General features: G+C 41.5%; 1 protein-coding gene across 1 annotated transcript in view; it reads left to right on the plus strand.

Annotated features, from left to right (window-relative positions):
• BMPR1B (bone morphogenetic protein receptor type 1B) overlaps positions 1-27,490 on the plus strand; it is a 104,279-nt gene that overhangs the window by 51,217 nt on the left and 25,572 nt on the right. Inside the window, exons 2-4 of the mRNA XM_054990042.1 lie at positions 9,843-10,002; positions 20,792-20,894; positions 21,887-21,989. Of these exons, the coding sequence (XP_054846017.1) occupies positions 9,843-10,002; positions 20,792-20,894; positions 21,887-21,989 (366 nt within the window). The remainder of the gene's footprint in view (positions 1-9,842; positions 10,003-20,791; positions 20,895-21,886; positions 21,990-27,490) is intronic.

Raw genomic sequence — 27,490 nt, forward strand, 5'->3', positions numbered from 1 at the left:
CTTTAAGTCTAACACTCAAAAGTAAATTTAAACCCCTTTATCCACATATTTTCCCACTGATCCATCATTATATTATACCCAAAATGTTTAGCCCATTTTACCATACAATCTTTCACAGATTCTTCTTATGTTTCAAATTTCAATAACAGCTTATACATTTTAGAAATAGCATGTTCATCATCTAAACACAGCTCTTTTTCAAATTCAGTCTTGTCATGTTCAAATCTCCATCATTTTTAACTAATTTGAATCTTTCTAAAAGTTGAGCATAGGAAAACCATTGACATTTATAACCTTTAGCTACTAAATCCTCCCTTATCTTCAATTTACAATCTCCCAGTGAGAATTCCAGTAAATCATAAGTCAGCCATCCCTGTTTGAAAATCATCTCTTCTATAAAATGCTTCCTGTGTTGAAATTCAAAGTGGTGTCTTCTGTGTTAGTTTCAGTTTATATTTCTTCCAGATTCTCAAAATGGCTCTCCTGATATACTTTGTCATACCACAAATAGGCATGTCATCCAAATCTCAAGTCATGACCTTCCAGTGTCAGGAGTCTCTCATGTCTCAAAAGCATCCAGTCCTTCATCCACACTAGACATGAGGATGCATAATACACTTTCAAATCTGGTAAACCAAGACCACTTCTCTTCTTTGCATCCTGCAGAATTTTATATTTAACCCTTGTTTTTCCCCCTTCCCATATGAGTGTTGAGATATCCTTTTGCCACTGCTTAAATGGTACATCTGAAGTTAACACAGGTATTGTATGAAAAAATAACTTCTGACATGCAGAAACAAATTCCTTTTGTACTTCTCCCACTTGCCTTACAGTGCAATACTAAATAAAACTGCATCCTTGTAAATTCATTGAAGTCAATGAGCTTTGAAGGGTGTGATTGTGTTTACGATTGCACTTACAGAAATTTAACATCAGTACCAATATTAACCACCATTAATTCTAACCAATATCTGAACATGAGCATTTCAGAGATTCCAGTTAGGTCTGCATCAACCTATTGATACTTATTTATTTTAGATTAAAGTTTTTCTCTAACTTTGCAATGCAAATGGGCTGCAGATGGATATATGGACTGGGCTCCTTCATTCAGTACATGAAGGTAGCCAATACAATCTACCTTGTTAAAAAAAATTGTTGTTCTCTGAACAGCTGTATTTGGTAGACCAGCCTGTGGTTTAAAAGACATAATTTATTGCCATTTCCTTATAGCTCTGCTATTTTAGTAACAGATTAGTAGCCAGAAATATCCTTTGGAAGTTCTTTTATCTGCTGTCTGGATCATATAGGGAGTTAATGTTTCCCTTTCCCATAAAAGCAGTCATTTTTAGGATGTCATTTAGCTTGTTCAGATGCAATCAGTCAGTTGATTGTACTTTAGCACACTTGGTACTATTGTGAGTTATTTCCTGATTTTTTTAAAAAATGCTTTGGGACTGAAACAGAGTTGTTCAGCATTCCACTGTGGAGGGGAGGGGCTGTGTGGCAGCGCACCTGCTTTGCATAAAGAAGTTCCTGGGTTCAGTCCTTGATATCTGCAGCTAAAAAGGGATCTCGGTTAGGCATCAGAAAAGACCCTTCTGTGCCAGAGACCTTGGGGAGTTATTATCATTCAGAATACACGATACTAAGATAGATGGACCTCTGCTTTGACTGTAGTGTTAGGCTGCTTCATGTATTCATATGATGAATATATGGTATCACAGGATGCAGAAAATAAAGTCATGTTCCTCCCCAAATTAAGGATCTTTATCTGCATGCTTAGTGCTTCCATTTAAACCAGTTGGGTTAAATGTGACTTTGGCAAATTTGCTATATAACTAGCCTTATATAGTTAAGGCTAGGGTCCAAATATTTTAGGGGTGTTTGCATGCAAAATGTAACTTTCTGTATTGGCCACAGAGAGTAGAAAACTTCATTGTGCATGCATAAGTGCTGTAAAGTTGCAACTGATTTATGGCAACCTCAGCAAGGGGCTTTCAAGGCAAACAAGAAGCAGAGGTGATTTGCCATTGCCGTCCTCAGCAGCGTCTTCCTTGGTGGTTGCCCATCCAAGTATTGACCATGCTTAGCTTCCGAGGTCTGACAAGATCAGGTTACAGCATGCAGCCTTTCCTCTGAGAAAAACTTCATTACATCCACAAAAATACCATGGAAGATGAAAACAGAACCTGGAACTCTCGTTTTTAAATTACTAATAATATTTTTACTTAATATCGTAACTCCATGAGCCAGATGTCTGAAAGCCTCTGCCTGGAAAATTTATAAAAGTTCCTTCTCTGTCCATGAATAACAATGTAGCACAGTCACAATCCCAGCTTTGTGGCTGTTTGCTAAAAGATGGACTTCGTTTTAAGAGGCTCTGTTCCACTGACCCAGAAAGTGAACATCTGTTGATGTTAACTTGCCCTGTGTAGGCTGGATTTTAAAGTATCCTTATCCAAAAACAATCCTTTTAGAGGAAGAGAAAGGGAGTTTTATTTTCCAAAAGAAGTAGCAATAAGAGAGAGAAGTTTTATGCAGCATATATACCCACCTCCTAAAGTTAGTTTTGGTCACATCTTATTGTTTCAGAACCCACATGTCATGCATTTTCCCCCAAGAGAAGCCAAAAGAAGTGCACCTGTTACAGATGTATATAGAAACAAAACCTCTTGTTTGTTTATTTAAAAGATTTATACCCAAGGTGGCTTGCAACAGATTACAACAATACAAAAAGGAGATTCTGCTGAATAATACAGTTTTGAATGAAATGCTCAGACATTTTGCTTGATTCTACTCTTTCTCCATGTAAAAAATGGCACATTGGAATGTTCCCTTAGTGCTCAAAACAAAGGAGAATTTCCTTGCATCTTGGGATGGATCCATTGACTCTCTTCCATTGTGAGGAGGCCTGTTTTGGAAGAAGGAGTCTTAGAATACTCAAGAGATGGAGTGGAACACTTCTGCGTGGCAAGTCTCGGCACATACCAGAAGGGAGTATTTGGCCTCAACCCATACAAAACTAGAACATTGGGGGAAGGACAGAAATTTTCTGTTTTCAAAATACAGGGAATATTGACATGGGAAGAATTCGAACAACCACCTGCAGCTGAAGTTTTGGGCTGAAGTGTTATTAATAAGTAAATGACACCTGAATCAAGTGAGGCAGTGGGGTCACTTCCGCACTGGGTGTTTGGTCTGGCTTTGGTGCTGATGGAAAGTAGTTTTTTTCCCCCCTGATTCCATACAACATTGTCATGCTTCTATGTATCTTTTGAGTTTTATGCAGCTCTCCTATGATCTTTCCTAAACCCACTTTACTACAGTCTTTTAGCAAAGATTACAAGAGTTGGGAAGGCTGCTGTATGGATCAGAAAGTATATGTTCCCTGTCCCAGTTCCCTGCAGGGACCACTTCCCCCAGCACTCCACCAGAGACTTAATTTGAGAGGTTAATCTCTGATTATAAGGCTGTAAGATTTGTCCATTACTGGTTTTACTCCCCCCTCCCCCCAGCACCCTGGTGGAATGATGGAGGAGGGAATAGCTCCCATGGGGACTGGAGAAGGGAAAATATGGAGAATCCTCCATGTGGAAGCCCCATTAACTCTGCACTTAATTGGCAGCTGAAGTGGTAGTGCTGATTTTGTCCAATGCATCCCTAAACAGCTAGGGTACTTAAGATTGATCTTATATTGCATGTACCCACCTGCCATCAGAATCCCTGTTCTGTGGCCCCTCTGCAAGTTCAGAAGTGAGCATTAGCCAAAGCCTTTTCAGTAGTACTACCAATGTTTTGGAACTTGACACCAAGACTGCTGCACTCATTCCTGCACTCATCGTGATCTATGCCATAGTTACATCCCAACTGGGCTGTTGCAATGCACTCTGCTTGTGGCTACCCTTGAAGAGTGTTCAGAAGCTACATCTAGTGCAGAATTCTGCTAGACTGCTGGTCAGGGCCAGCTACCTGGAACATGCACACCCAATATTAGAGCAGTTGCACTGGCTACCAATCTGCTCCTGAGCCCAGTTTAAAGTGTTGGCTCTATCCTTTAAAGCCCTGCCTTCTTCTCCCATATGTTGCTGCCTGGGAGTTAAGATCCTAAGGAGAGGGTCTCCTAACTGTCCCCTCATGAGAGAGGACCTTTTCAGTGGCAGCTCCATGATTATGGGATAATCTCCACAGGGGAGTGTGCCTGGCCCCCTTACTCATTATCTTCAGGAGGCAATTGTAGACTTTTAAAAATTTAGGATGGCTTTTGCTTAGGCACTTTTTTATTTATTTAAATGTATGGATAGTTTTAAACTGTTTTTAATCTGTTTTTATGGTTGTTTCTGTTTCATATTGTAAGTTGCCCTGAGCTCCTCTAAGGTGGAAAAATGGCTAAGAAATGTTTTAAATAAATAAATACAAGATAAAGACATTTTTATTCTCTGAAGCTGTTGATTTTAAAACTCTATCCAGTTGCCGTTAGGCTGTTTGAAGTCTCTTTTAGTGCTTTTTAAAAGATATTAAGAGCTTATCTTGTTTTAGCTTGATTTGTTTTATTCCAGTTTTTTGTTTGTTGATTGGTTTTATTATATATTTTTGTTTGTGTATTTGTTTTATGGTAAGACACTGGATATAGTTAGATGGGATGTGAACATTTTAGATAAATATATGTTTCTCATATCAGTGTTCAACTTGCTATAATCAATATTCCAATATATCCAGTAGACAATAAGCAATATATACTAGAAGTGAAAATAATTTCTTTTCACTTTTTACACCTCTTTGCATTATCTTCACATGTAGTTTGTCAGATCCCATTTCTGATGAACCGCCACAAACTTCAGGCTGGTTTGTTTGGTTTGTTTTTCAGTTCATTACTGCAGTCAGCCTGGCGCCAATCAATCAGTTTCCTAGGCAATAGGGGATGGACTTCCTGCAGACCTTCTGCTGACCCAGAAATGACCTTCTGCTGGCCTGGAAGTGGGGATTTGCTGGCCCGGAAGTGACATTTTCATGAGTCAAAACAAACCAATTCGCGAAAGTTCGTTGTTCGTGGTTCATGAAACTTCACGAACCACGAACCGCATGGTTCATTTTTTCTGATTCATGCCCATCTCTAGTCCTCCTGAGCGCTCATCCAGCAGTGTTCCAAGAAGGACTGGGGACCTTCAAAGTTGTTAAAGCAAGGATATATATAAAGGAGGGGACTCCAAAGAAGAAATGAAAAAGATGACTTCTGGGACTTTGGAGACCAGGCTGTTCCGATTTCTCTTGAAATACAGAATTACCCCCCAGACCGTCACAGGGGCGAGTCCAGTCCAGTTGTTAATGGGAAGGCACGTATGGACTCACTTGGATTTAATGTGTCCCAAACTAAAAGAGGAAGTACAAAGGAAACAGACACTTCAAAAAAAAATAACCATGATTACCATGCTAAAGACAGACTTGGGAGTACAGGATCAGGCCTATACCATAAATTTATCTGGATTCGTATCTGGATTCCTGGTAGCATTCAAACACAGACAGGGCCTCTATCTTTTAAGATTGATTTACCTGATGGCCACGTCATCAGGCGGCATCAAGACTATGTCTGCCAGAGAACTGATGTGCAAGAGTCGGGAAAAGGGTGAGAGCAGCAGGAATGCCCAGAAAACCAGAGACTGATGCCAATTGTAATTTGATGCCCCCTTCCAGGTCACCAATTAGGGTAGCTTCTGCAGAAACTGGCCTTTATAGACCCAGAGATAATGATGGGTGGAAGCACACCGCTATCCAATGAGAGCAAGAAGACCTCCTGGGATTTGAAAGACTATTCGGGTGATTATTGAAGAAGAAGAAGAAGAAGAAGAAGAAGAAAGACTTAAAGGGGGAGCGATGAAATAAAATGGATAGTAAAGAGTTAACTGGAACCTGATTATGGGATGGAGGAAAACTCCATCCCCTATACTGTTCTCTTACTTACTTTCCTATTCTGTGTTAGTTCCTTGTTGGTTAAGAATAAAGCAGTGTTACATTCAGCAACTCCTGTGAGTACAGTGATTACAAAACACACTTTTAAATCCATTGAAACAGGTGATCTTAAAAGACTGTGTTATATCATCAGTCCATCAGGAATGTCTTTATACTTCTCTATCTAAAATGTCCTCAAATTTATAACAGCTATAGCTAATGTTGTGCTAAATTGCTGTAAAACTGTGCAGGCATTGGGGGTTTTCTTTCTCCTGGGGAAAAAAAGAGGAGAACTAGGCAACTCCTGTCTGAAACACAACAGAAGAAGCAAAAGGTGCTGTGGAATAAAATTCGGAGACAGAAACATGGGTCAGTTCTAGTAGAGGAAGAAATCCACACACAATGTTCCTACTGCTCTTTGCCATTTGCTAAACAAGGAACTGCAGTTTCCAAAGCAACAAGTCCACCCTCTCCCCTTGAAACTCAAAGCAGCCTGAAAAGTATTTGCTGGACGTTGCATCGTTTTCAGTGCTGCTCCAGTCTGCTGCGAATGAATTTTCCAAAGTTCTCAGCATGTGCAAAGAATCACCATTCACATCATCTCTCTCCCCCCCCCCCGCCCACAGGCTCCACATTTCTGTTTAGCACCAATCAGCGCTATCTGTGTACATGAGTGGAAGATTGCCACCACCAGCCCTTTTAAGAAAGACGGAAAGGTTAAAAAACTACATCTTCCTTTTGAGCAAATATGGTACTACTACAGTTGCTTCTTAAAATACTATTTGTTGCTAATTGCTGAAATACTAAGTTGCTTCTGGCCTAAATTATCAAAAATATGGACCACTAAAAATCCAAATTTCAATATAATTGCAAAGTTCTAAATATTATATACCATTTTGCTAATGTATTCTCCATGCATTTTGATTATTTTTACTAAAATTCTGTATAAGCATGAGGGAATGATAATGTCTTCCAGGTGTGAATATTAAACTGAGTTGTGTCCTTTAATAATTTTGTATCTGGCCACTTTATCAAAGTTGATAGGCTCTGTCTCCTTCTGAGGCCCAGTTACGGCACTGAACTGAAATAAAGAGGAATGATTATATTATTAATCAATGGGAGCAACTACATCAAGCTACAACCCTGAATGACTCGAAAAGATTTTGGGCCATAGTCTTGAGTGCATTTCATGCCAAGGATCCCTCCACATCTGTCATCTCTTCTCATGAGTAGTTTCAATATTTTCTATCGCTGTTCCATCAGAATCAGGTTTCCCCAGTTAACTCCCATAATTTTCTCTCGGAAAACATTCAAGAATGGCCCCCTGTGACCTCTGATGAAATAAAGGAATTGATTGGTCAACTGAAATCAGGGAAGGCATCAGGTCCCGATATAATTCTCCCTGAAATCTTAAAGTTAGATTTGGATTTGTGGATGGCCCCTCTTGCATCTCTGTTTACAATGATAGATAGGACTGGCATCATTCCTGATGCTTGGCTGAATGGAATTGTGGTTCCAGTCTATAAAAAAGGTGACCAAACAACACCCTCTAACTATAGGCCGATTAGTCTTCTCTCCATAATGGGCAAGTTATAGTCTAAGCACTTATTATCTAAGCTCATCTCCTGGACGTCGCAGCAGAGAATTTTAGGTCCAGAACAACTGGTCTTTTGTGAAGGGAAGTCAACACTGGATCACTGTACTATTCTATCTCATCGGATTAACAAATATGTTAAAAGGAGTAACTCAAAACTATATGCTGCTTTTCTAGATCTCAAGGGAGCATTCGATTCAATTGATAGGGAACTCCTATGGACCAAATTACACTATTTAAACATAGATAGGAGGCTATTTAACCTTATCAAAAAGCTGTATACAGCCACCACTTGCCAAATTAAATGCTCATTGGCAGGGGAACCAACTCCCAAAATTCCATCCAATAATGGCATCAAGCAGGGCTCTAGATTAGTTCCTTTTCTCTTCAACTTGTTTCTCAATCATCTCACCCCCTATCTAGAAGAGGTTGATTGCCATTATCCTAAATTGGGTGCGATACATGTGCCCCTGTTACTTTACGCCGATGATACTGTATTACTTTCCTGCTCTGGAGTAGGCTTAAAATGGTCACTGAACAGATACCTTACATTTTTCTCAACTGATTTTGAATCATGAGAAATCAAAAATAATCCTTTTCTCTAAATCCAGGGAATTGTCCAAATGGGTAATTGGAGGGAAAGAAATAGAACAGGTTAACCACTTCCAGTATCTGGGGCTGCGTTTCCAATATAATGCATCATGGTTTAACCATTGCAAATCATCAATAAATATGGCCAACATCAGCGCCTCTGCTATAGCCCCCCCCCTTTTTTTTACAACAGAGGAAATCAATTTGTACCAAATTTAAGGCCAGTGTGATTCCCCAACTATTATATAGCATCCCAGCATGGATAAGTGCATTTGATGGTGCTACGGAACGAGTGCAGGCCAGCTTCTTGCGGAAAATTATGGGCACGCCGTGCTGTACACCTTATGCAGCCCTGTGTCTAGAAACTGGTTTAAATCTTGTGGAAACGAGCGTGGCTCAGGACAGTAAAATACTGGCTACACTTGCATTATATTGCAGAGGCAGGGAGCTTTATACAACAAATGCTCTTAGAGTCCAACATGTCCAATTGGCTAGCCTATATTGAAATGAAAATAACTACCATAGGCATATCCATTGATTTGTTATACTTTGTTTTTCTGTTTCTTGTATTATGAATATTGTGCCAACTGATGCCAATAAAGGTTAACTATACTGAACGGTCTCCTGTAATTTTGATTCTCATGACAAATTACAAAATGGATTATTCTAAAGTTTATGCATTTGTATAAATGGCATAGTGCTCTTACTAATAAAATCTTAACAATAACACTGAAACATTGTTATTATTACAGTAATACTGAAAATGTATCTCAGTTAGGAAAATGATCTTTAGCACAAACTTATATTAAGTCTTTGACCTCTTAGATCAACTTAAGTCCTTAAAATTATCTATGAGGCTAAGAAATGAATGGAAAATAATAGAATAATGAATTTTATTAATCAATTTATTAAATTACAGTTTTGAGCATCTTGCTAGCAAGTCCTGAAGGTATTAGACCACAAAGCCTTTCAGTATCCACCATGCAAACACAGCCCTGTATTAGTCTGCCTTTCTCACTGAGACATTGGATTACAGCGTGAGAGATTAGTACAATAAACAATGCCATCTAAAGATATAACATTAGCAGAAATCCAGTACAGCGTTGAAGAAATGCTGAAACAGAACATAAGCAATTCTAGGACTGACATGAGACAACAAAGAACTACCCAGTAGGGTCATACTTAAAGCAACAGGTAGCACATAGGAGCACATACTTAAAGCAACAGAGGCAACATAGTGGTGAAGTCTATGGTCCCTATCTGTTTAGTGAAGCATCTCTTTGAGACCACCTCCCTACAGTACAGCCCTCCTATCTGAGTAAACAAAACCTGTTTGAGTCATTCAGTTTGGCATCATTTGCGGAAAGCCAGGAGAGTGGGGGCTCTCCTGACCTCCTCAGGCAGGCAGTTCCATAGGGTGGGGGTCACCAGAGTACATGCTTGTCTTGTCCTCAGTTTCTCATAAGAGTCCTGTGGCTAATTTGGGTTGTGTGTGAGTGTCTGGCCCAAGTTCACCAAGCAAGCTTCATGGCTAAGTGCAAGTTTGAACGGTTGTCCTCCCCTGTCTAAGCCCTACACTCTAATCACTAAACTGACACGGCTTTTTCCACTTCCATTGATAAGATTGGCAGCGGTTCTTACGTTTGTTGTTGAGAAGCCTTAAAGTGTCCATGCACGAAAATCTTAATGTCTCTTTTTTTCCTTTCTTGTGCAGCCAGTTTCCTAGACAGCAGGCCCTTGCGTAGCTCTGGGAAAGTGAACATGGATACGAGGAAGGAAGATGGTGGGAGCACAGCAGCTGCTCCCCCGCAGAAGATACTGTTATGTCACTGTCATCATCATTGTCCTGAAGAATCAAGCAACAACACCTGCAAGTTAGTGAGATTTTTCTTCTTGCAGTGTAAAATTGCTAGGGAGTTTAATGGTTTAGAGGGCTTTAAAAGGCATTTAGACAGATTACTGCAATATTGGTCCATCAAAGTCTGTTTGGAATATAGCTGTCATTGCAGTGAAAAACAACAAGCAAAGCCTCCCTGCTTTGCTTGTGGATTTCTGACTGGCAGCTATTGTAAAAAGGATGCTAGACCAAATGGACCTTGGGTCTGATCCAGCAAGATGGTTTGTTCATTCGTATGTTTACTTTTCTTAATGTCCAGTCAGATAAAAAGATTTGATGAACTCCCAAGTTTGCTTAGTTCTGGATGACTTTTTGTTTGACCCTAATAAAGATACTGCATTGTTATCAGTGCCTAAGATATAAAGGCCTGCTATATGCCTGTGGTATTTGTAAATGTTGGTACAAAGTCTTAGCACTTGTATTTCTTGCTTTTATTTCCTTTGTCCCCTCTTTTCTAAATCTTTCTCTAGTGATACCATCTGCTATCAGTCTTTTTTTTAAAAAAAATCCCAAATAAACAGATTCTACAACTGGAGTTATGAAAAATATGTATAGCTTGTAAAACCAATTTGCAGAGCCCATTGTGGTCCTAGAATTTAAATTTCTACTTCTACAGCAGTCTTCCTCCTCCTAGAAAGTATCACTTTCACTATATGTAGTTTTTCTTGCAGAATTCACTGTGTCTGGACTTTTCTATTCAGGGTTAAGTTCAAAATTGGTTTAAACAGCTGATTTTTTTCTGATATTTTAATTCTTCTTTAATATGCACTATCATTTTTAAATCTCAGAGCAGTTGCCAGTTCTCACCTGATAAGGTAGTAAACTTAGCTATTCCTTTTGTGTTACTTCATACTGAGTATGAGGAATATTCTGAAGAGTACAAACATTGACGTTAGCCAACTGCAAATATTTACCTGGTTACATAATACAGCTGGCTTTTTTCCAAATGCCACAAGGCGGCCGGCTAGTAATTCGGTCCCCCAAATAGTTGATTTGCACACAGAATTTCAGAAGGGGGATGAGGTGATTCATTTCATGTGTGTGTTTTGGGCTCAGTATGAATCCCATGGCCTCTGGTAGCTTTTCAAGGCTGGGGTGTCAGGTTTCCTTGTTACCTTACATCAGCACAAAGGATATGTAAATACTGTCAATGTATCTGAAGGAGGTGGCGGCTGAGTGCACAGGTGTTTAGAGGGACTGATTGATTAACAAGGACCTTTCTGCAAGAAAGGTGAAAGCTTTTGAAAGGGCTCCCTAAACCTTGTAAAGGTTATGTTAGCCCTCAGCCTTTTGAAACTTTAACCCTCTCTGTGAATATGCTGTGCACCTGGGAAGTTCCAAATAGGCATTTATTTACTAGTCCTTTATGAATATCTCACCATAAGAAAGCTTTGATGTTTTCAAAATATATTTGGTATCCTTTTTGTAAGTGCTAAATGTGGGCAAAAGCAGCATGTGGCATTACTGAATATAAAGAACCTCTGTTAATCTTAAACAATTGGCCACATTTATGCAGTTATTTTTCATACACCATGCCTGGGAACAGTTATATGTGCATGTTTTAATGTTTTTAAATTAGCCTGGTTTGTCGTCTGGCTCCTCCCTTGTACAGTAACATCTGTTATGAATTCTTTAACTTTTTCATCATATATTAAAACTCTGAACATAAAAAGTATGAAAGATAGAAGTTTAAGAATACCAAATTAAAGGCCAATTTTCTGTTACAAGAAAGCTTTGTTTTCAAATTAGAAAGGGCACTATGGGCAAATGCAGTGTTTCCTAACCTGTGAATCAGGACCCAAAAGTAGGTCGTGAAACCTCTGAAAGTGGGTTGCAAGTCAGTCCTCCCTAATGGCTGCTCCTACCCCTTGCATCCTTGCCAGCTTCTCCACTACTCCTTCTAATCCCCCCTAAGATTCTAAGAATCTTGCTCTAGTAATCATCAAGGCATGTTTTACTTGGTTCCTTATCGCTCAACATGAGTCTGCAATTAAGAAAAAAATCCCCCATATGAACTATAGAAAATGGAATGCTGGAATAAATGGGTGACAAGGTCATTGTTCATCTAGGGTGTCAAAAATACCTTGGGCCAGCCCTGGGTGGGGTCACCATATAAAGTGCATTTGGACTTGAGGGTTACCATACCAAAAAGGTTGGGCTAGTGTACAGGCCACCATGGAATTGTTCCTTTTCATCTGTTTCTTGCCTAGAGCAAACGATTAGCAGATTTGAATTTCCCCCCTTACATACGATCTTTTTTCTTTGTTGTGTGACATCTTTTGTTGTAAATAAAGTTACATATTAGTACTGAGTTAACTGTCTTGAAAAGGAATATTTTACTTTAATGCAAAAAATTTAGCTTTAGCTGAAAGCGAGGAACTTGTGACCACCCACCTGCTGGCTCCATCTTCCTCCAGTTGCTACTTTCCCCTTTCTTCCTTCCCATATTCGTGTTCAAAGTCTTCTTCCAAGGTGATAAGAGAAGTAGAGCCCCAGAGCCTTTGGAGATACTTTTTTTCCTTCATGGTAATATTGTACCTCACTTGAATCAACATCAAAAGAAAGCTGGGTTGTGCCCTTCTGACTTAATCAGTTGTGTCAACTGGACCCAAGTCTTTTCTTTGGCAGAGACAGAATGTGAAATATTACTCTGATCCTGCTTTAGAGAACAAAATTTCCCTCTCTGTTCTGTTCATATCTAGAATATACTAGGCTGAGGAGAACTGGTTCAGCATGAGGCCTTTAGAAACATAGAGATGGAAGGGACTCCAAGGTGTTACCCAAAAAGGAGGTCGCCTCAATTTGTTGGGGGAATTAGTGTCAAAGGAGACGCAGTGAGGCGGGACAACCAAGAATCTCCACCCATGTATACCAGGATTGTTCTCTTAGAGAACTCTCAAACAAAGAGGCAGATGTTCTACTGGAAAGATTTCTTTATTAACAGAGGAATAAAAAGGCGAGCATAAAGAAAACACACAGCATACACACAGAACTAACTAAGAAGACAATGGAGAAATGGGAAAGCAATTTCAGGGGAAGGGTGATTATTATCAGTCTTGCCCCAAAACAATGGCTTAACGGCTTGTCCGGAGGTAGGACAATAACTTGGGAAGAGTTTAATATGACTAACTGGGATGGACTATAGGTAAAAATATTGCTTGCTAACCTGGTTAGTACCGGGTAGAAAAGCTATCAGATGTGCTGAATAGCCAGATTAGGTAAGTATGAGAGGAAAGGTGGAGGAAAGAAGGCATTGATGAGATTAGGCAGGGAGGTGTCTCTCAGGAAGCCTTGTTATCTCTGCTGCTCTCTCGGCAGAATTTCTTCCTGAGCCCAAAGAGACAATAAGTATTACCCTGGGCACATAAGAAAGGACCACAAGAACCAAGCGCTGACTCATTCCTTCTCACTTTCCCTCTCACAATCTGCTAAGTTCATATTGAGTCATAAAACCAGCAGTGATGACAGATGGCTGTCAGTGTTCGGCTCAGTGTATACTTGCGTGCTATCTTTCATATCTTTCACCAAAGTAATATAGTTGCCCAAACAGCAAAATAATGGTTTTGGCTAAGGAGTGCTTATGCTAATGCATTAGATAAGTTTTTATGAGCTGTTCAGTTTTAGATGGTTTAGATCTAATCAGAAACAAACTGTACATTACATTGGGATACTGTTGTGTTGGTCCTTGAGTGGCAATATTATATGCATTAAATAGAAATTCCCAGCTTGAGAAATTCCCAGCTTTAGGACTGCAAATCTGAACCTTAAGAACCAATTTAAGAAAGATTTTACTAACATAAACAATCAAGTATGCTTTACGTGTGAATTCCTTAGACTTGGAGCCCTTCAACAATTTCTGTGCATGTATTTGCCATGGAGCATGCTTCCTCTTGTGCACTTCTGTTTGTGCAAGACTCATTGGAAACCATTGATCTTGTACAAATACAAATGCTAGCACAAGAGGAAGAATGCTTCACAGCAGAGACTATTCAGTATTGATGGAATTATTCATAGGCTCCAAGCCAGTGTGTTATAGATGTTTGGAAGGAATGTCTTAATCCTGGTATCTTAAGTGATATATCACAACATTATATTGCAGATATATCACTTAAACATGCGATAGCCCTCATTATACTTACTTGAATGTAAAAAATGGTGCACACATTTGGGAATGGGTGTAGCTTGTGATACCAGCTTCTTTATAGCTATACCGGCTACTTCTGATTGCAAGAAGGAAGAACATGTCAAAATCTGCCTGCTTCCATAAAACTCACAGATCAATCAGAACACCTTCATATACATACATCTTTCTTCCATAAATTTTGGGAATAGGTCTGAGGCCTGTTTGTTATATTATAGGAGTAGCATGGTTGCCACCCTGGGATTATATCCTGTACCACTGCAGTAATATTAGAATGGAAGAAATCATGTAGGCAAGTCAAATGACAGTTATTCTCCAAACCAATGTGCAGAGATTGGGGAGCATAAACATAGAAAATAAACTTGTTATCCAACCAATGTGCTTTCCTTCACTGTGACATTACCAGCTCAGTAATATCCAACCTTTCTCCCCAATGGGGACTCAAGGCAACTTTTATCCTTCTCCTTTCCTCTATTTTATCCTCACAACAACCCTGTGAGGTAGGTTAGGCTGAGAGTGTGTGAGCAGCACAAGCTCACCCAGTGAGCTCCCATGGCAGAGTGGGGATTCTAACCCCGGTCTGCCAGATCCTATTTAAAAGTTAATTGCTATCCAAACCTGACATCACAGGAGTAGCCAAGATGTATTTATTAGATGCCTGCCCTATTCACTTATAAAGCAGCATGGTGCCTATTATTCTACATGAAATGAGTAGTGGTTCCTTAACCACAGTATTTTGTTGCTTCCGGCCAGGTCACTTCTAGTATTTGAGCTGGCTTAGGAGAAAAGAACTTCATGCAACAGAGCTCAGAGAGGTAAGTAGGAAGGATTAGAGCAAGTTTTGGGTCCAGTAGAGATCAATTAGATTTCCAGAGTATGAGCTTTTGAGAGTCCCTTTGTCAGCTACAGGGAGTGGAAAAAGGTAGGAGTCTTCTTATTCCAGGCAGAGGGGGAAGAGGTATTGCAGATTAGAGTGTCAGGAAACTAGCTATAATACACATGGTAGTTTGCTAGATAGCGCCTGGGTGAGAAGAGCAGAAAATTAGTATTTGTAGCACAGGAAAAATCCAGTATTACGATTCAAACTGGTGTGTGTGTGTGGGAGGGGGTCTATTGGTCCAAATTTGCAAATAAACCCAATTTCAGCAGTCTTGCATTGTAATTTTCCTTTGAAGTTTCTCTGCTTAATAACTGCCATTCATAGGTCATCAATGGAAGGATTAGTTTCTCTTCCCTTCTTTTTTGATTATATATGAGTGGGACATACATGTAATACATAATTTTTGGCATTTTTGTGAAATATACCTTTTTCCTGTATAAAAAATAGAATCCTGGCTGTATGTATAAACAGGACGGATTTATAAATAAGATAAACATGCCTCGTTTGAGTTGATTGTTGGGCTTCTATTGACAATCATTAGTTGATGGTTCCTTTAAAAACTAAAAAAGTTAATTGCTATCCATTTTTTGACTGCTGTATTCCTCTATTACCCTTGTTTGTTGCTTTGCATCAAAGACACCATGAAAATACATAAAATATAGCGAATATAATATCCCACCCTAATGGATGTCTTTCAGTTTTTTCTTGGCAGCCCTCCCTACAATTTCTTTACTGAACTTGATCAATGAAGTCATAATACTTAGTGCCTAGAAGGACAATTGTCTTACTTGAATTACCCAGATACATTGCATTAAAGCATAGTAGAAGTAATTACAAAATGTTTGTTTCTCTGGACTGCATAAATAGCTTATGTTTCAGAAGTAGCAAATTATACCTAACCTTTTAAGGCTACATTTTACGGGAATCTGGCTGTCTAAATGAGTAACTTTGCATTTGTTTGGGTAGGTTTTGTTTTGGTCCAAATTTGGAGAGTCCACATATATTTAGGTGAGGAATCCACATGCAACTGTCATGTTCTCATGTCTAAAGGCAGAAACAGATGAGATGAACATCAGGTATCACCAGCCATTTATAAAACGCAAATTTTAGGCTTCTGCAGCCTCAGTTTGTGTGGAGGCCCTGCAGGTAATAGAGACGGACTTAACTAGGGTTGCCATGTCCCCCTACTCCCTGGGTGGGAGGTTAGAGGCCTTGTGGGAAGTAATGTCATTATGCAGGCCATATGGAGTCCCTGGGAGCACTCTTGCCCTCCACAGGGAGGTGAACAGGGCCCAATATGGGCCTGATTCGGCCCATATCGGGCTGCTGTGGAGTAGAGGAGCACTGCTGTGCTTTGCAGCGGTCCTGATTGGGGCTGATTTGGCCCTGATTTGGGGCATTTTGGCCCAGATCAGGTTGCTGTGGAGCACGGGAGTGCTGCTATGCTCTGCAGTGGCCCAATTCAGGCTTATTTAGCCCGGATTCGGCCACTGCAGAGTGTGGGAATGCTACTGTGCTCTGCAGCAGTCTGATTCGGGTCCAATACAGGCCAATTTGACCCCTATTCGGGCTACTGTGGAGCGCGCCTGGGAGGTGCATTCTCCTGCCTCCCCCCCCCGCCGACCAGGTAAGCAGGGGCGAAGGGGAGTGTGAGAATGGGGGATCCACTCCCCCCAATGGGGGACCGGCAACCCTAGACTTAACTCTTCAACCTCTGCTTGCTTTTGCTGATCAAATAGGCTTTCCGTTTTGATAGAATTTTTAAAGGGCAAAAAGCTGTGTTTTTAGCAGACACATCTTTTTTCCCCATTGAAAAGCTAAACCAGAGTTGGATGCTGGTTTTGATTAGCAAAATTGGGGAGGGGGGAGGTTGATGGGTTAAAATACCTCTTCCATCTCAGTTTAGCCCTGATACAAATTGAAACTTCGCTAGTCTATAATTCACATTTTATAGAAATGTGGATGTTCCTGATTTTCATATATTTTTCCCTAAAGCACAAAATGGGAGGAGTACAGTCTGTCCGGGGTCTGAGCCCCAGCCCCCAGACTTGACAAGAGGGAACAGCAGGTCAACCGGGCTGACGGGCAAACAGAGGGGGCAGCCAGCAGGTCAACTGGTCAGCCAGCAGACAGCAGGTCAACTGGTCAGCCAGCTGACAGCAGGTCAACTGGTCAGCCAGCTGACAGCAGGTCAACCGGTCTGACTGGCAAGCAGAGGGGGCAGCCGGGGGACAGCAGGTCAACCCCTCCCACGGGCAAATGGAGCCAGAACCTGCCTGTGCCAGTGGCAAGGGGCAAAGGCCCAGGGCCTCAGGAGGCAGGGGGAGACAGAGAGAGGCCAGCGAGTCCCACTCCCCTGGGGAAGGAAAGGGGACTAAGCAAGGCAGAAGAGGGCAAGGGCAGAGGGATTGGGGGGCCCAGCAGTCACCCACCCAAAGACCTTACCTGAGGAGGAGAAGCAGCAGCAGCCCCAACAACCCAAAGCCACACCCCAGCTAGAAAATAGTAGCCTGGCCCAGGAGTTGCCAAAAGCCAAGCCACTCCAGGTGGGGCTATTGGAGGCACTCTGCAGGAAGCCCTGGGCAACCAGCCAAGGAGCCGCAGCTGGACCCACCTTCAGCCATCAGCTCAGCCAGGGAGGCCGGGCTGCTAGCCAGGGGACTGCAGCTGGACAGGCCTTCAGCAATCAGCCAAGGCAGGGAGGCTGGGCAGCCAGGGAACAAGGCACAGCTGGTGCTGGTCAGTGGGGCCAGATCAGCTACCCCAGCTGCAACTGCTTGGTGCAGCCCAAGACCAGGCTGGAAGAGGGGTGGGACAGTAGAAGGAAGCCCTATAAAAGCTGGCTGGGAAGAGCCCTGTGGTGGTGGGTTTGAGTAGGAGTGATGGAGCAGAGTTGGAGTGGAGAGAAGCCAAGGAAAAGGCAAGAAGAAGAGTGGAGGCTTGAAGGAGAGTCTTGGGAGGAAGAGATGGTGGAAGATGCAGGGGGTAAGCAGGCCAGGTTGAGCAGGCCAGCGAGTGGATTGAGGGGGAGTCTGGATGAGGTATACCGCCCCTCCTTCCACAGAGCAGGGTCCTGCAAAATCCCTGGCCCCCCTGTGACGTCAGGAGCAGACTGCCCAGTGCCATGCCCAGCGGCAGCTGCGGCAAGTCCTGACACAGTCAAACATGACAAGGAGTCTAGTTTTAGCAAGCATAAGTTGTGTGGGTATACCTTGCTGTGCTCCATTACTTTCAAAGTTTTTCTTCCTGTCCAGGACATTAAATATATAATATATAACAATATATAAAACAGTTCTGCTGAGGTATATTTACAGAATGTAAAAGTATAAATGCTTTACTTTTATTCAGACAATAATTTCAAGTATGCTCTGTGCAAGAAATAAAAGTAAGGCCTAACATGTAAGCATATCTTAGCTTTTGCCAGGAGGAGGAAAGGGGGGCAGGAATCAAAATTCAAAACTGGAATTATTAACACTGGGGCAATTAAAAGAATGCTTTATGATCTGGGCTCAGTGACAGTGTGTAGACCTTAGCGTTATCGTATAGACACAGAAAAAAACCTCCTTTTGAAAGAAAAATAAATCTATATAAATATAATTAATATAAATATTAATCAATATACACATAATTAAGGAATCACAGTATTGGTCTTGCATTGGATAGTTAGTTAAACTTTGTATTTGAATTTCTCAGTAGCGCACGGCTGTAATTCTGAGCATGGTCCATTGCACTCACAGGGATTTGCTTCTGCATAAACGTAACAGAGGATTATGCTGAAAGTAAATGTAGACAACAGTGGCCAATTTGAACCCCACATGTCTGTGTGACAACTTAGAGCAGAACCACAAGTGACAAAAGGCACAGATTGGACACTTGTCTGCTTCCCTCAAGTTTTGATGGGAAATGTAGGCAGCTTGGCGGAATGTTGGACAAGTGACAGTTGAAAAGTCCATTGGACAGCAGTCAGAGAGCAAAGCTGCGAGACCAGGATGCCTACATTTCCCATCAAAACTTGAGGGAAGCAAGTGTCCAATCTGTGCCTTTTGTAATTTGTGGTTCTGCTCTTATTCAGCAAACTCCTCCCCTGGCTAAGATTCCAAACGTAACACATACAATTGCAGAGGACATAGAGGATATCGCTAATATTGTGCTGAGGTTTGAAGCAGGCAGAACTGGTGGAAAGAGCCTTCAGAAGGGCCTGTGTTCAGTCCTTGGTTTTTCCAGTTAAAGGATCTTAGGCAGCAAGTGTTGGAAAAGGCTTTTGTCTGTCTGGGACTTAAGAAATGTCCATGGGGTTATCTGGAAGAAATGTGAACCTGGTGACCTACTTCTGAAATTTTCAAAGGCAGCTTTTCAGTATTGTCCACAAAGACAGAAAGACAGAGAGACAGAGAGACAGAGAGACAGAAATAGGATCTACAAGGCACACCACTTTGCCATTTCAGTGCACATCAGGCAGTTCCAGCAGTACCCAGCTAAGTCCTGGGAAGATGCTGTCTTGCTCCATATGTCCCCTCCTTCTTTAGCATTGCGAAGCTGCTTTATCAGTTCACCAGGCACTGTGCTCAAGAAAGAAGTTGGTGGTATGGAGGGCCACACAAGCTGCAATTCAAGTACACTGCCTAGGATGTTGGGAGGGGATAAGTGTCCAACCCATTTTAAAATTCAGAATAGCACCTCTTCCAGTACTCTCATATCTTGGTGGGCTTTGGAAAGAAGCAGGGTCCCTGGACCAGGATACCCAAATTATTGTTACAAATTACTGCTTGACTACTGGGTCAGTTTGTGGACCCCTGAACATAAATCAAGTTCATTTTCCTAACCGAAACTGGTGCTGGAAATAACTGTTGGCTCCAAATTTTTTCCTTTGAATTTAATAGAGTTCAGAAGATGGAAGGCTTGCATGAATATTTCTTAGCTCTTTCATGTACTGATTTATATATCCTGGTTTCGTGAGAATTTTCAAACATCAATTGGTTTCCTCTACCTGCTTTGGAACATGGAGATGGAACTTGGAAGAGCCTGAGACAAATAATGAACCTGAGACTGTGTTCCACAGACGTCATGCCACCATGTTACAAAAGCTATATGCGTCACAAAATTCAGCTGAACATTTCAACCAAATACTTAAAACATTCTGATTTTGCAACATTTAAGTGTACTTTCTAGCAGCTGGCATCCAAATTTATTATTTATTTACTCATTCATTTACAGTCCGCCTTTCTGACTGAGATCCAAAGCAGATTACATAGTGCAATTGAGAGTGGGACCACAAGTGACGCCTGACACAGGTTGGACACTTGTCAGCTTCCCTCAAGTTTTGATGGGAAATGTGAGCGTCCTGGTCTTGCAGCTTGGCTCTCTGACTGCTGTCCAATGGACTTTTCAACTGTCACTTGTCCAACATTCTGCCAAGCTGCCTACATTTCCCATCAAAACTTGAGGGAAGCTGGCAAGTGTCCAGCCTGTGTCAGGCGTCACTTGTGGTCCCACTCTCAGATACAATATATAATCCAGCAATACCCTCATATCTGACATTACTGTCTTTCAGTCTTGAATAAGATTTCTATCAACTTGAACTGGTTGGAAACAAAATCCTTCTCCAGGGTGAATACAGTATTGAAGAGTTTTATGCTGGGAGTCTTTGACACATCCCTTCATCCTTTGAAGTAGAATATTATGTAATATGCTTACTACTGCCTTTATGAGAACTGCTGGTTAAATTTGTGTTTCTCTCTTTTTCAGAACGGATGGCTATTGTTTTGCTATGATAGAAGATGAGGACTCTGGAGGGCAGACACTTACGTCAGGCTGTCTAGGGTTAGAGGGCTCTGACTTCCAGTGCCGGGTAAGAATGTATTCTGAACTTGATGAGACCTTTGTGTGTTTTTATTTCACTGTAGTATAATCAGGGAGAGGGATAGTGTAGTGGTTAAGAGCGCGGGACTCTAATCTAGATAGCCAGGTTTGATTCTCCACTCTTCAACTTGAAGCCAGCTGGGTGACCTTAGGCTAGTCACAGCTCTCTGGAGCTCTCTCAGCCCCACCCACCTCACAGGGTGTTTGTTGTGGGGATAATAATGGCATACTTTGTAAACCGCTCTGAGTGGGCATTAAGTTGTCCTGATGGGTGGTATATAAATCGAATATTATTATTATTATTACTGAAAGCTTCCACCGTGTGTAAGGTAACTAGCATGAGGGTCATGCTTTGAAGAGATTTGTAGTCTTTTCTGTTAGCCAATCAACACAAACGAGTAAATATCTGTATAGTTGTTGTATTTGAGAAGCAATGGGTATTGCAAGGCAAGAATTGGTTATAATACATGATGTGGGGATATGCTGGCATGTATGCATAGTTTCAAAGCAACTCGATGGATGACATTGGCTGTGAAAGGTTGAGTATATAGGGAAGGGGGCTGTTTCATATTAAGTCCAACAGCTGAGGACCTAAAACCACTTTCTTGTTCTTTCTCTAAAAAGAAGTGCCTCACACTGATGAATCGATCACAGCATTGTATTGTGAATTTTGGAGTATGGGTCATATCTAGGTAGCTCATTGTTGCCCAGTTCCCTTCCTAGCAACAGTTTATGTCCCACACAATCATGACCCACAGCTTAGCTTTGGGGGGGGGGGCGGTTTATAGGGGAACCACCTGATTTTTCACTGGTTAAAAAGCTGATTAGATTCAAAGCTATGTCTATAGCCACTGATCAACAAATACGCACACAGCAAACAGAGAATTGTTTTTTTGTTTTATTACTGTTTGTTTACGTATTCGAGATATATGTGACTCATCACTTCAGGGCAAAGCTATTTATAAATCATGTCTGTTGCAGGACACTCCAGTTTCTCACCCGCGAAGATTAATTGAATGCTGCACAGATCAAGATTTCTGTAACAAAGATCTTCACCCTACTCTGCCACCCCTAAAAAATGGAGGTAAAAAAAAGAGGCAATCTTGGTTTCCAACCTGCATGGGTTTTTTTTCTCTTTGTAAAAAGAGGACAAGAAAAGCACTCCATTTGCATCTCTTGCTTATTCAGGTGAAGCATTTTAAAGATGGCTTTACTTTGGATAATATGATTATGCTTCCAAACTGAGATAAATTATCTTTATACATGTCTTCAAAACACACACTTTTTTAAAAAAATCAGTGAGCTGATTGGGTAATAGGTTAAATTAAAGTTGCGATGAATATGATGGAGGCCATTTCCACACACGTTGAATAATGCACTTTAGCAATCCTCTAGAAGTGGATTTTTTGTTCCACACATGGAAAAAGCAGTTCCAAATGTACACTAAAGAGTATTGAAAGTGGATTATCCAACGTGTGTGGAAACAGCCATAGTTCCAGACCAGTTTCTAGTTGAAATCTAGCAAAGTTTGAAGAGGAAGATTGTTTTCCTCAGAAATCACATTGAGCGAATTTTCCCCTTTTGTTTTTTAACCTCTTCATCAGCACTGCATTTCACCTTAAGCGCCTTTCCCCCCTCTCTGACAGCAGACTGTTCTTCCTTCTTGGACCAGTTACTGGTCTAAGTCAGTCAATGCGATGATGTCACAATGCTAGCCAGTCAGATTGCCCTGTTTCAATGATGTCGCTGATAGAAAGTGGCGCTGATACAATTTTTTTTTTTTAAAAAAAGGCAATTTTGTAAGGACTGGTGGAAAATTGCCAAATAGGAAAGTGATTTTTTTTAACACTGTTGAAAATGAGTCATTTGGCTTATCTTTAGGTAGATTGATGACCGTTATCTGTCAGACAGCTTCCAGATGACAGCCGTAATCCAGAAATGAAGAATGAAATTCTCATTCCCCACCCCTTTTTTCCCCTTCTGACTCCATGGCGAACCGCCTTCTGCTTGCCATTGCAAAAATTGACTCAACTTTGCTTCGGATCCAAGAAGCTTATGACCGGGGTCACAGGGGAAGCTGGGTTCTAGGAAGGTTGTCCAGCTGTAGGTCAGAGGTGGTTGAACTACAAATTAACCCAAGTACAGAGGTGATGTCAGGAAAAGCTAGGATATTGTTCTCTGAAGTGTTTTTCCGTGCCTAGAATTTGCTTGGGAAGGGAGGGGGTCATTTTCTAAATATGAAAGGAATGAAGAGGGCTGTAGATGCATGAGCAAAGCTGAACAAGAAGTTAAAAGCTAACCAGACTGAAGAGGGGATGGGGGAGAAATTTCAGATGTCAAAGAAGAAGAGAAAAACGCCATAGTAGTTCAGCCCGATCAGTGTACGCAGTCCTGAATAGTCTTCTTACTCAATGAGTAAAATAAAATGACCCTGATGAGAACAAGAAGCTGATGTGCTGCTGAGCCGTCTGCTTATTAAGGAAGCAGGAAAAATAATCAGATCCCAATATAACATTGCCATTTTAAACAATAAAAAATATTACTGGAAATCCCAATGAAAAGGCAGACTGCAGGCAGATGAGAGGCGGAATCCGTCTTTACTGATTTAGCGCCCTTGTAAGCAGAAATGTTGGTGCCACCATGTCTGGCTTCCCGCCTGTATATGTGATTATTGAATGAGCTGGGTAGCAATGATTGGAAAAAGGACAGAGTTTGATGTGTGTGTAATCCACAAATGCCAAGTTGTTGCTGCAGTAAACCTGAATATTAGAACCTGGGGGCAGGGGGAAAGAGAAGAAGGGTGCACACAATGTTGTGCTTTTATGTTTTTGCTTGAAACTTGTTCAAAACTTCATAGAGAATGGAGACCGTGGATGGAAAAGTCCAGTCCTTTGAAATGCTGACTTATAACTGGGGGGAAAGTTTTGTGTGTTTTGGTGAAGGCAGTTTCCTACAGTGTTTTCTTTTGAGTCCTCCAAACTTTAATGTTGCATTAGTAATCCAATTAATAGCACTGAGTGAATTTTAAAAGAAATGAAACAATACTAGTATAAAATAAAAAGTGGCACCATAAAAAATGACCATGAATTCATTCTGAAATAGCAGCTGCATATAAGATCAAGATGGGTAGCCGTGTTAGTCTGTCTGTAGCAGTAGAAAAGAGCAAGAGTCCAGTATCACCTATAAGACTAACAACATTGGTGGTAGGGTATGATCTTTTGTGAGTTACAGCTCACTTCTTCCAATATAGCTAGAATGAAGAAGTGAGCTGTGACTCACGAAACCTCATACCCTACTACAAATTTAGTTAAGTCTTATAGGTGCTTCTGGACTCTTGCTCTTTTCAGCTGTGTATAAGTAGTCTGTTACCAGAATTCTATCCAAAGTTTTCCTTCCATTTGCATGTTACCTCATGGTGCAGAGTGGTAAGCTGCAGTACTGCAGCCCAAGCTCTGCTCGTGACCTGAGTTTGATCCTGTTGGAAGCTGGGTTCAGGTAGCCAGCTCAAGGTTGACTCAGCCTTCCATCCTTCCGAGGTTGGTAAAATGAGTACCCAGGGCCAAGCTACACATGATGAATGACACTTGAACGGCAAGTGTATTTCTCCCTGTTCACTTGCCCTCCACTCAATCCACTTGCCATTCGTCATGTGTAGCTTGGCCCTCAGTTTCCTGGGGGTAAAGTGTAGATGACTGGGGAAGGCAATGGCAAACCACCTCGTAAAAAACCTGACAAGAAAACGTCATGATGCGACGTCCCCCCATGGGTCAGTAATAACTCAGTGCTTGCACAGGGGACTACTTTTACCTTTAAGGGCAATAAAGGCCCCTGTCCTTGAGTCCTTGAAATTACACTACTGTTGTCCATTCTTAAAAGCTGGATATTTGTCTGCCAGTTGTTGGGACAGTGTCGAATACTGCTATTCATCCGGAGTCTGCGAAGAAGTATTAATAACACACTGAGTGTTTATTTTCTGCTACCGATGACTTCAACAAAGATTTTGCCAAGATGTTCAGTCCATTTCCTTTTCAAGCACTTTTCAGATTTCCTTAGCCTTGTTTAGCATAGATGGAAGTGCAAGTGACAGAGCAATAAACAAAACTGACAGAGTGCCATCCACAGCAGGCGTCAGAAAGTAATGAGACTGGAGCCTACTATTAAATGATTAACATCCATGGTCCTTAGGTATGCTTAACTCGGCTTCCATCAACCTGCAAGGTATCAGTCCAGTCAATCTGTACTGACACACCAGTCATGGGTCTGGTACACAGGGAATTTTTCTGCTCAGGATCTACTGAGATGAATGGGAGCGTCCAAGAGTACAGCATAGCAGCTCTTGATCCTCCCTCATTCATTTCAGTGGGGTTCATGCAGGAAAACTTTCTGGCAAATAGTGATAGCTTCTTTTTAGGTAGAAAATAGCCATCAACCATTTGCCATTATTTCTTGGAGTCTTTCACATCCTGTTATGATGCATAACTGCTTCTTGGTTGTGCAACACCAGTTTCTTACAGATATCGGTATCTTGGTACCTAATTCATCTGTGTATACATGAGATCAGAACTGAGCCCAGTAATAGCGGTGTTCAGCATTTTGTATGGTTTGGAGCCAGTTTGGTGTAGTGGTTAAGAGTGGCTGGACTCTAATCTGGAGAACCTAGTTTGATTCCCCACTCTTCCGCTTGAAGCCAGCTGGGTGACCTTGGGTCAGTCACAGCTCTGCCAGATCTCTCTCAGCCCCACCCACCTTACAGGATGATTGTCTTGAGGATAATACTAACACGCTTTGTAAACTGCCCTGTGTGGGCATTAAGTTGTCCTGAAGGGCAGTGTATAAATGGAATGTTATTATTAAAATGTTATGGTTTTAGATTTTTTTCTAAGAGGAAGCCCCAAACTGAGCCTTAATTGGCTAATAAACTGTGAAACTGGAGCTGTGTTGCAGAGCACAGACCACCTTATTCTCAGAAGCATGATTCCCTTGCCCCACTATATGCTGCCATTATCCTTTTGAAGGTAGGTAGCTTTAATATGTAGCGGTCCACCACGGTCTGTGTTGACTGGATGTACATTGCTAGCAAAAGTGTGTATCTGATAAGTCACAGTGCAGAGCATTTTCTGCCCATCTCTTTTGTCCCCAGCAGCAGCCGCTTCCTTCATAGGGATGAATGTTTTCCCTAGTGGATTCTCAGTTTCCCGTCCCCCTCCCTTGGAGCGATAGTTCAGGTACTAATCCGCTGGCCTTGTGAGAATACTGCATGGTAGTGTTTTCCCAACTGGGAACAGTATGCCAGTTTCTCCTTTCAAAAGGGGTTTGAAAAAGCAAAGGCAGTGTCTTGAATGTTTACACCACTAATGTGCAGTAGCAGATAATGTTAAATTAAAATGTTGGCCCTGATGCAATCAAGCAATGTATTGTTTGTTAGCCACTCGTATAGGGAGCAAGCAAGGAGGAAATGTGTTTTAGTGGTCAAATAGCACAGGAAATCAGAACTTGGAAATGAAGCTGCAGGGTGGAAAGCTGAGAATCCCCTAGGAACCTCCCTGTCACATCGCTCTGCTAAACCTGAAATGTAATAGCCGTATTCCAGGAGAGATCAATAAAGCTAGAGTTTTCACAGCTTATGGCCCGTACATCTTTTAGCTTAGAGCCAGGGTCTAAGACAGTCAGGCTACAACACAGGCTCCTGATCTGAAACCGCTAGACTCGTGAATCGGATTTGTTACACATCGCAGTTATGAAAATGCGGCCTTGTTCTTCAAAAAAACATTGCTTTCCCACTCCATGAACTGTAGCCATGAAAATATTCCAGAGTCTTGCCAACAGCTTTCTGAAACACTAGTGAAGGCAGGGATGGGCAGTGTTAGGAGGATCTATTTATTCATATGTTTATTTCATTTATACTCTGCCTTTCTCCCCGATGGGGAGTGTGTGAACTGGCCCACCCAGTGAGCTTTCATGGCAAAGTGGGGATTTCAGCCTGGCTCTCTCAGATCCTAATTTGCCACTTTAGCCACTACACGATACTGGCCTTCTCTAGATGGACTACCAAAGCTTTATACCTGGATTAGCTCCCCTCACACACAAATAAATAACAGGTGGCATATGCTCTAGAAGCCAGCTGTCTCGACATGGATTAAGCTTTGGACAGGCTGGATAGAACCTTTGCCTACATCTGAGCTGAAGGGCCTCACACACATATTGGTGTATTGGAACTTCTGGCAAAGGTTATTGTTCTTTGGTTGACAGCAGGGTGTTGCTATGCAAAAGAAAACCACCTAGCAACCAATGAGAAAAGTGTATTTAATCAGCTGTATTTGTCTTCAAGACTAGGGCCTGTGTGCTGTCACCCATGCCTTTGTAATCTGTACAACTGATTGTTGCAGTGCCCTTTACCGGGGATTCCCTTGAAGATGGATTGAAGATTCCAGCTGGGATGGTAGCCAGCTTTTTAGGATGCAAGGAGGCAGCAATACTTAGTGATTGCACTGGCTGCTTCATGTCTTCTGGGTACAATGTAAGGTACTGTTTTAACTTTTAAGGTATTCACAGCCTGGAATTTGCAAACTTCCCTCCCTCTTGAAA

This window comes from Eublepharis macularius, chromosome 10, assembly GCF_028583425.1.
Source record: "Eublepharis macularius isolate TG4126 chromosome 10, MPM_Emac_v1.0, whole genome shotgun sequence".
NCBI lineage: Eukaryota > Metazoa > Chordata > Lepidosauria > Squamata > Eublepharidae > Eublepharis > Eublepharis macularius.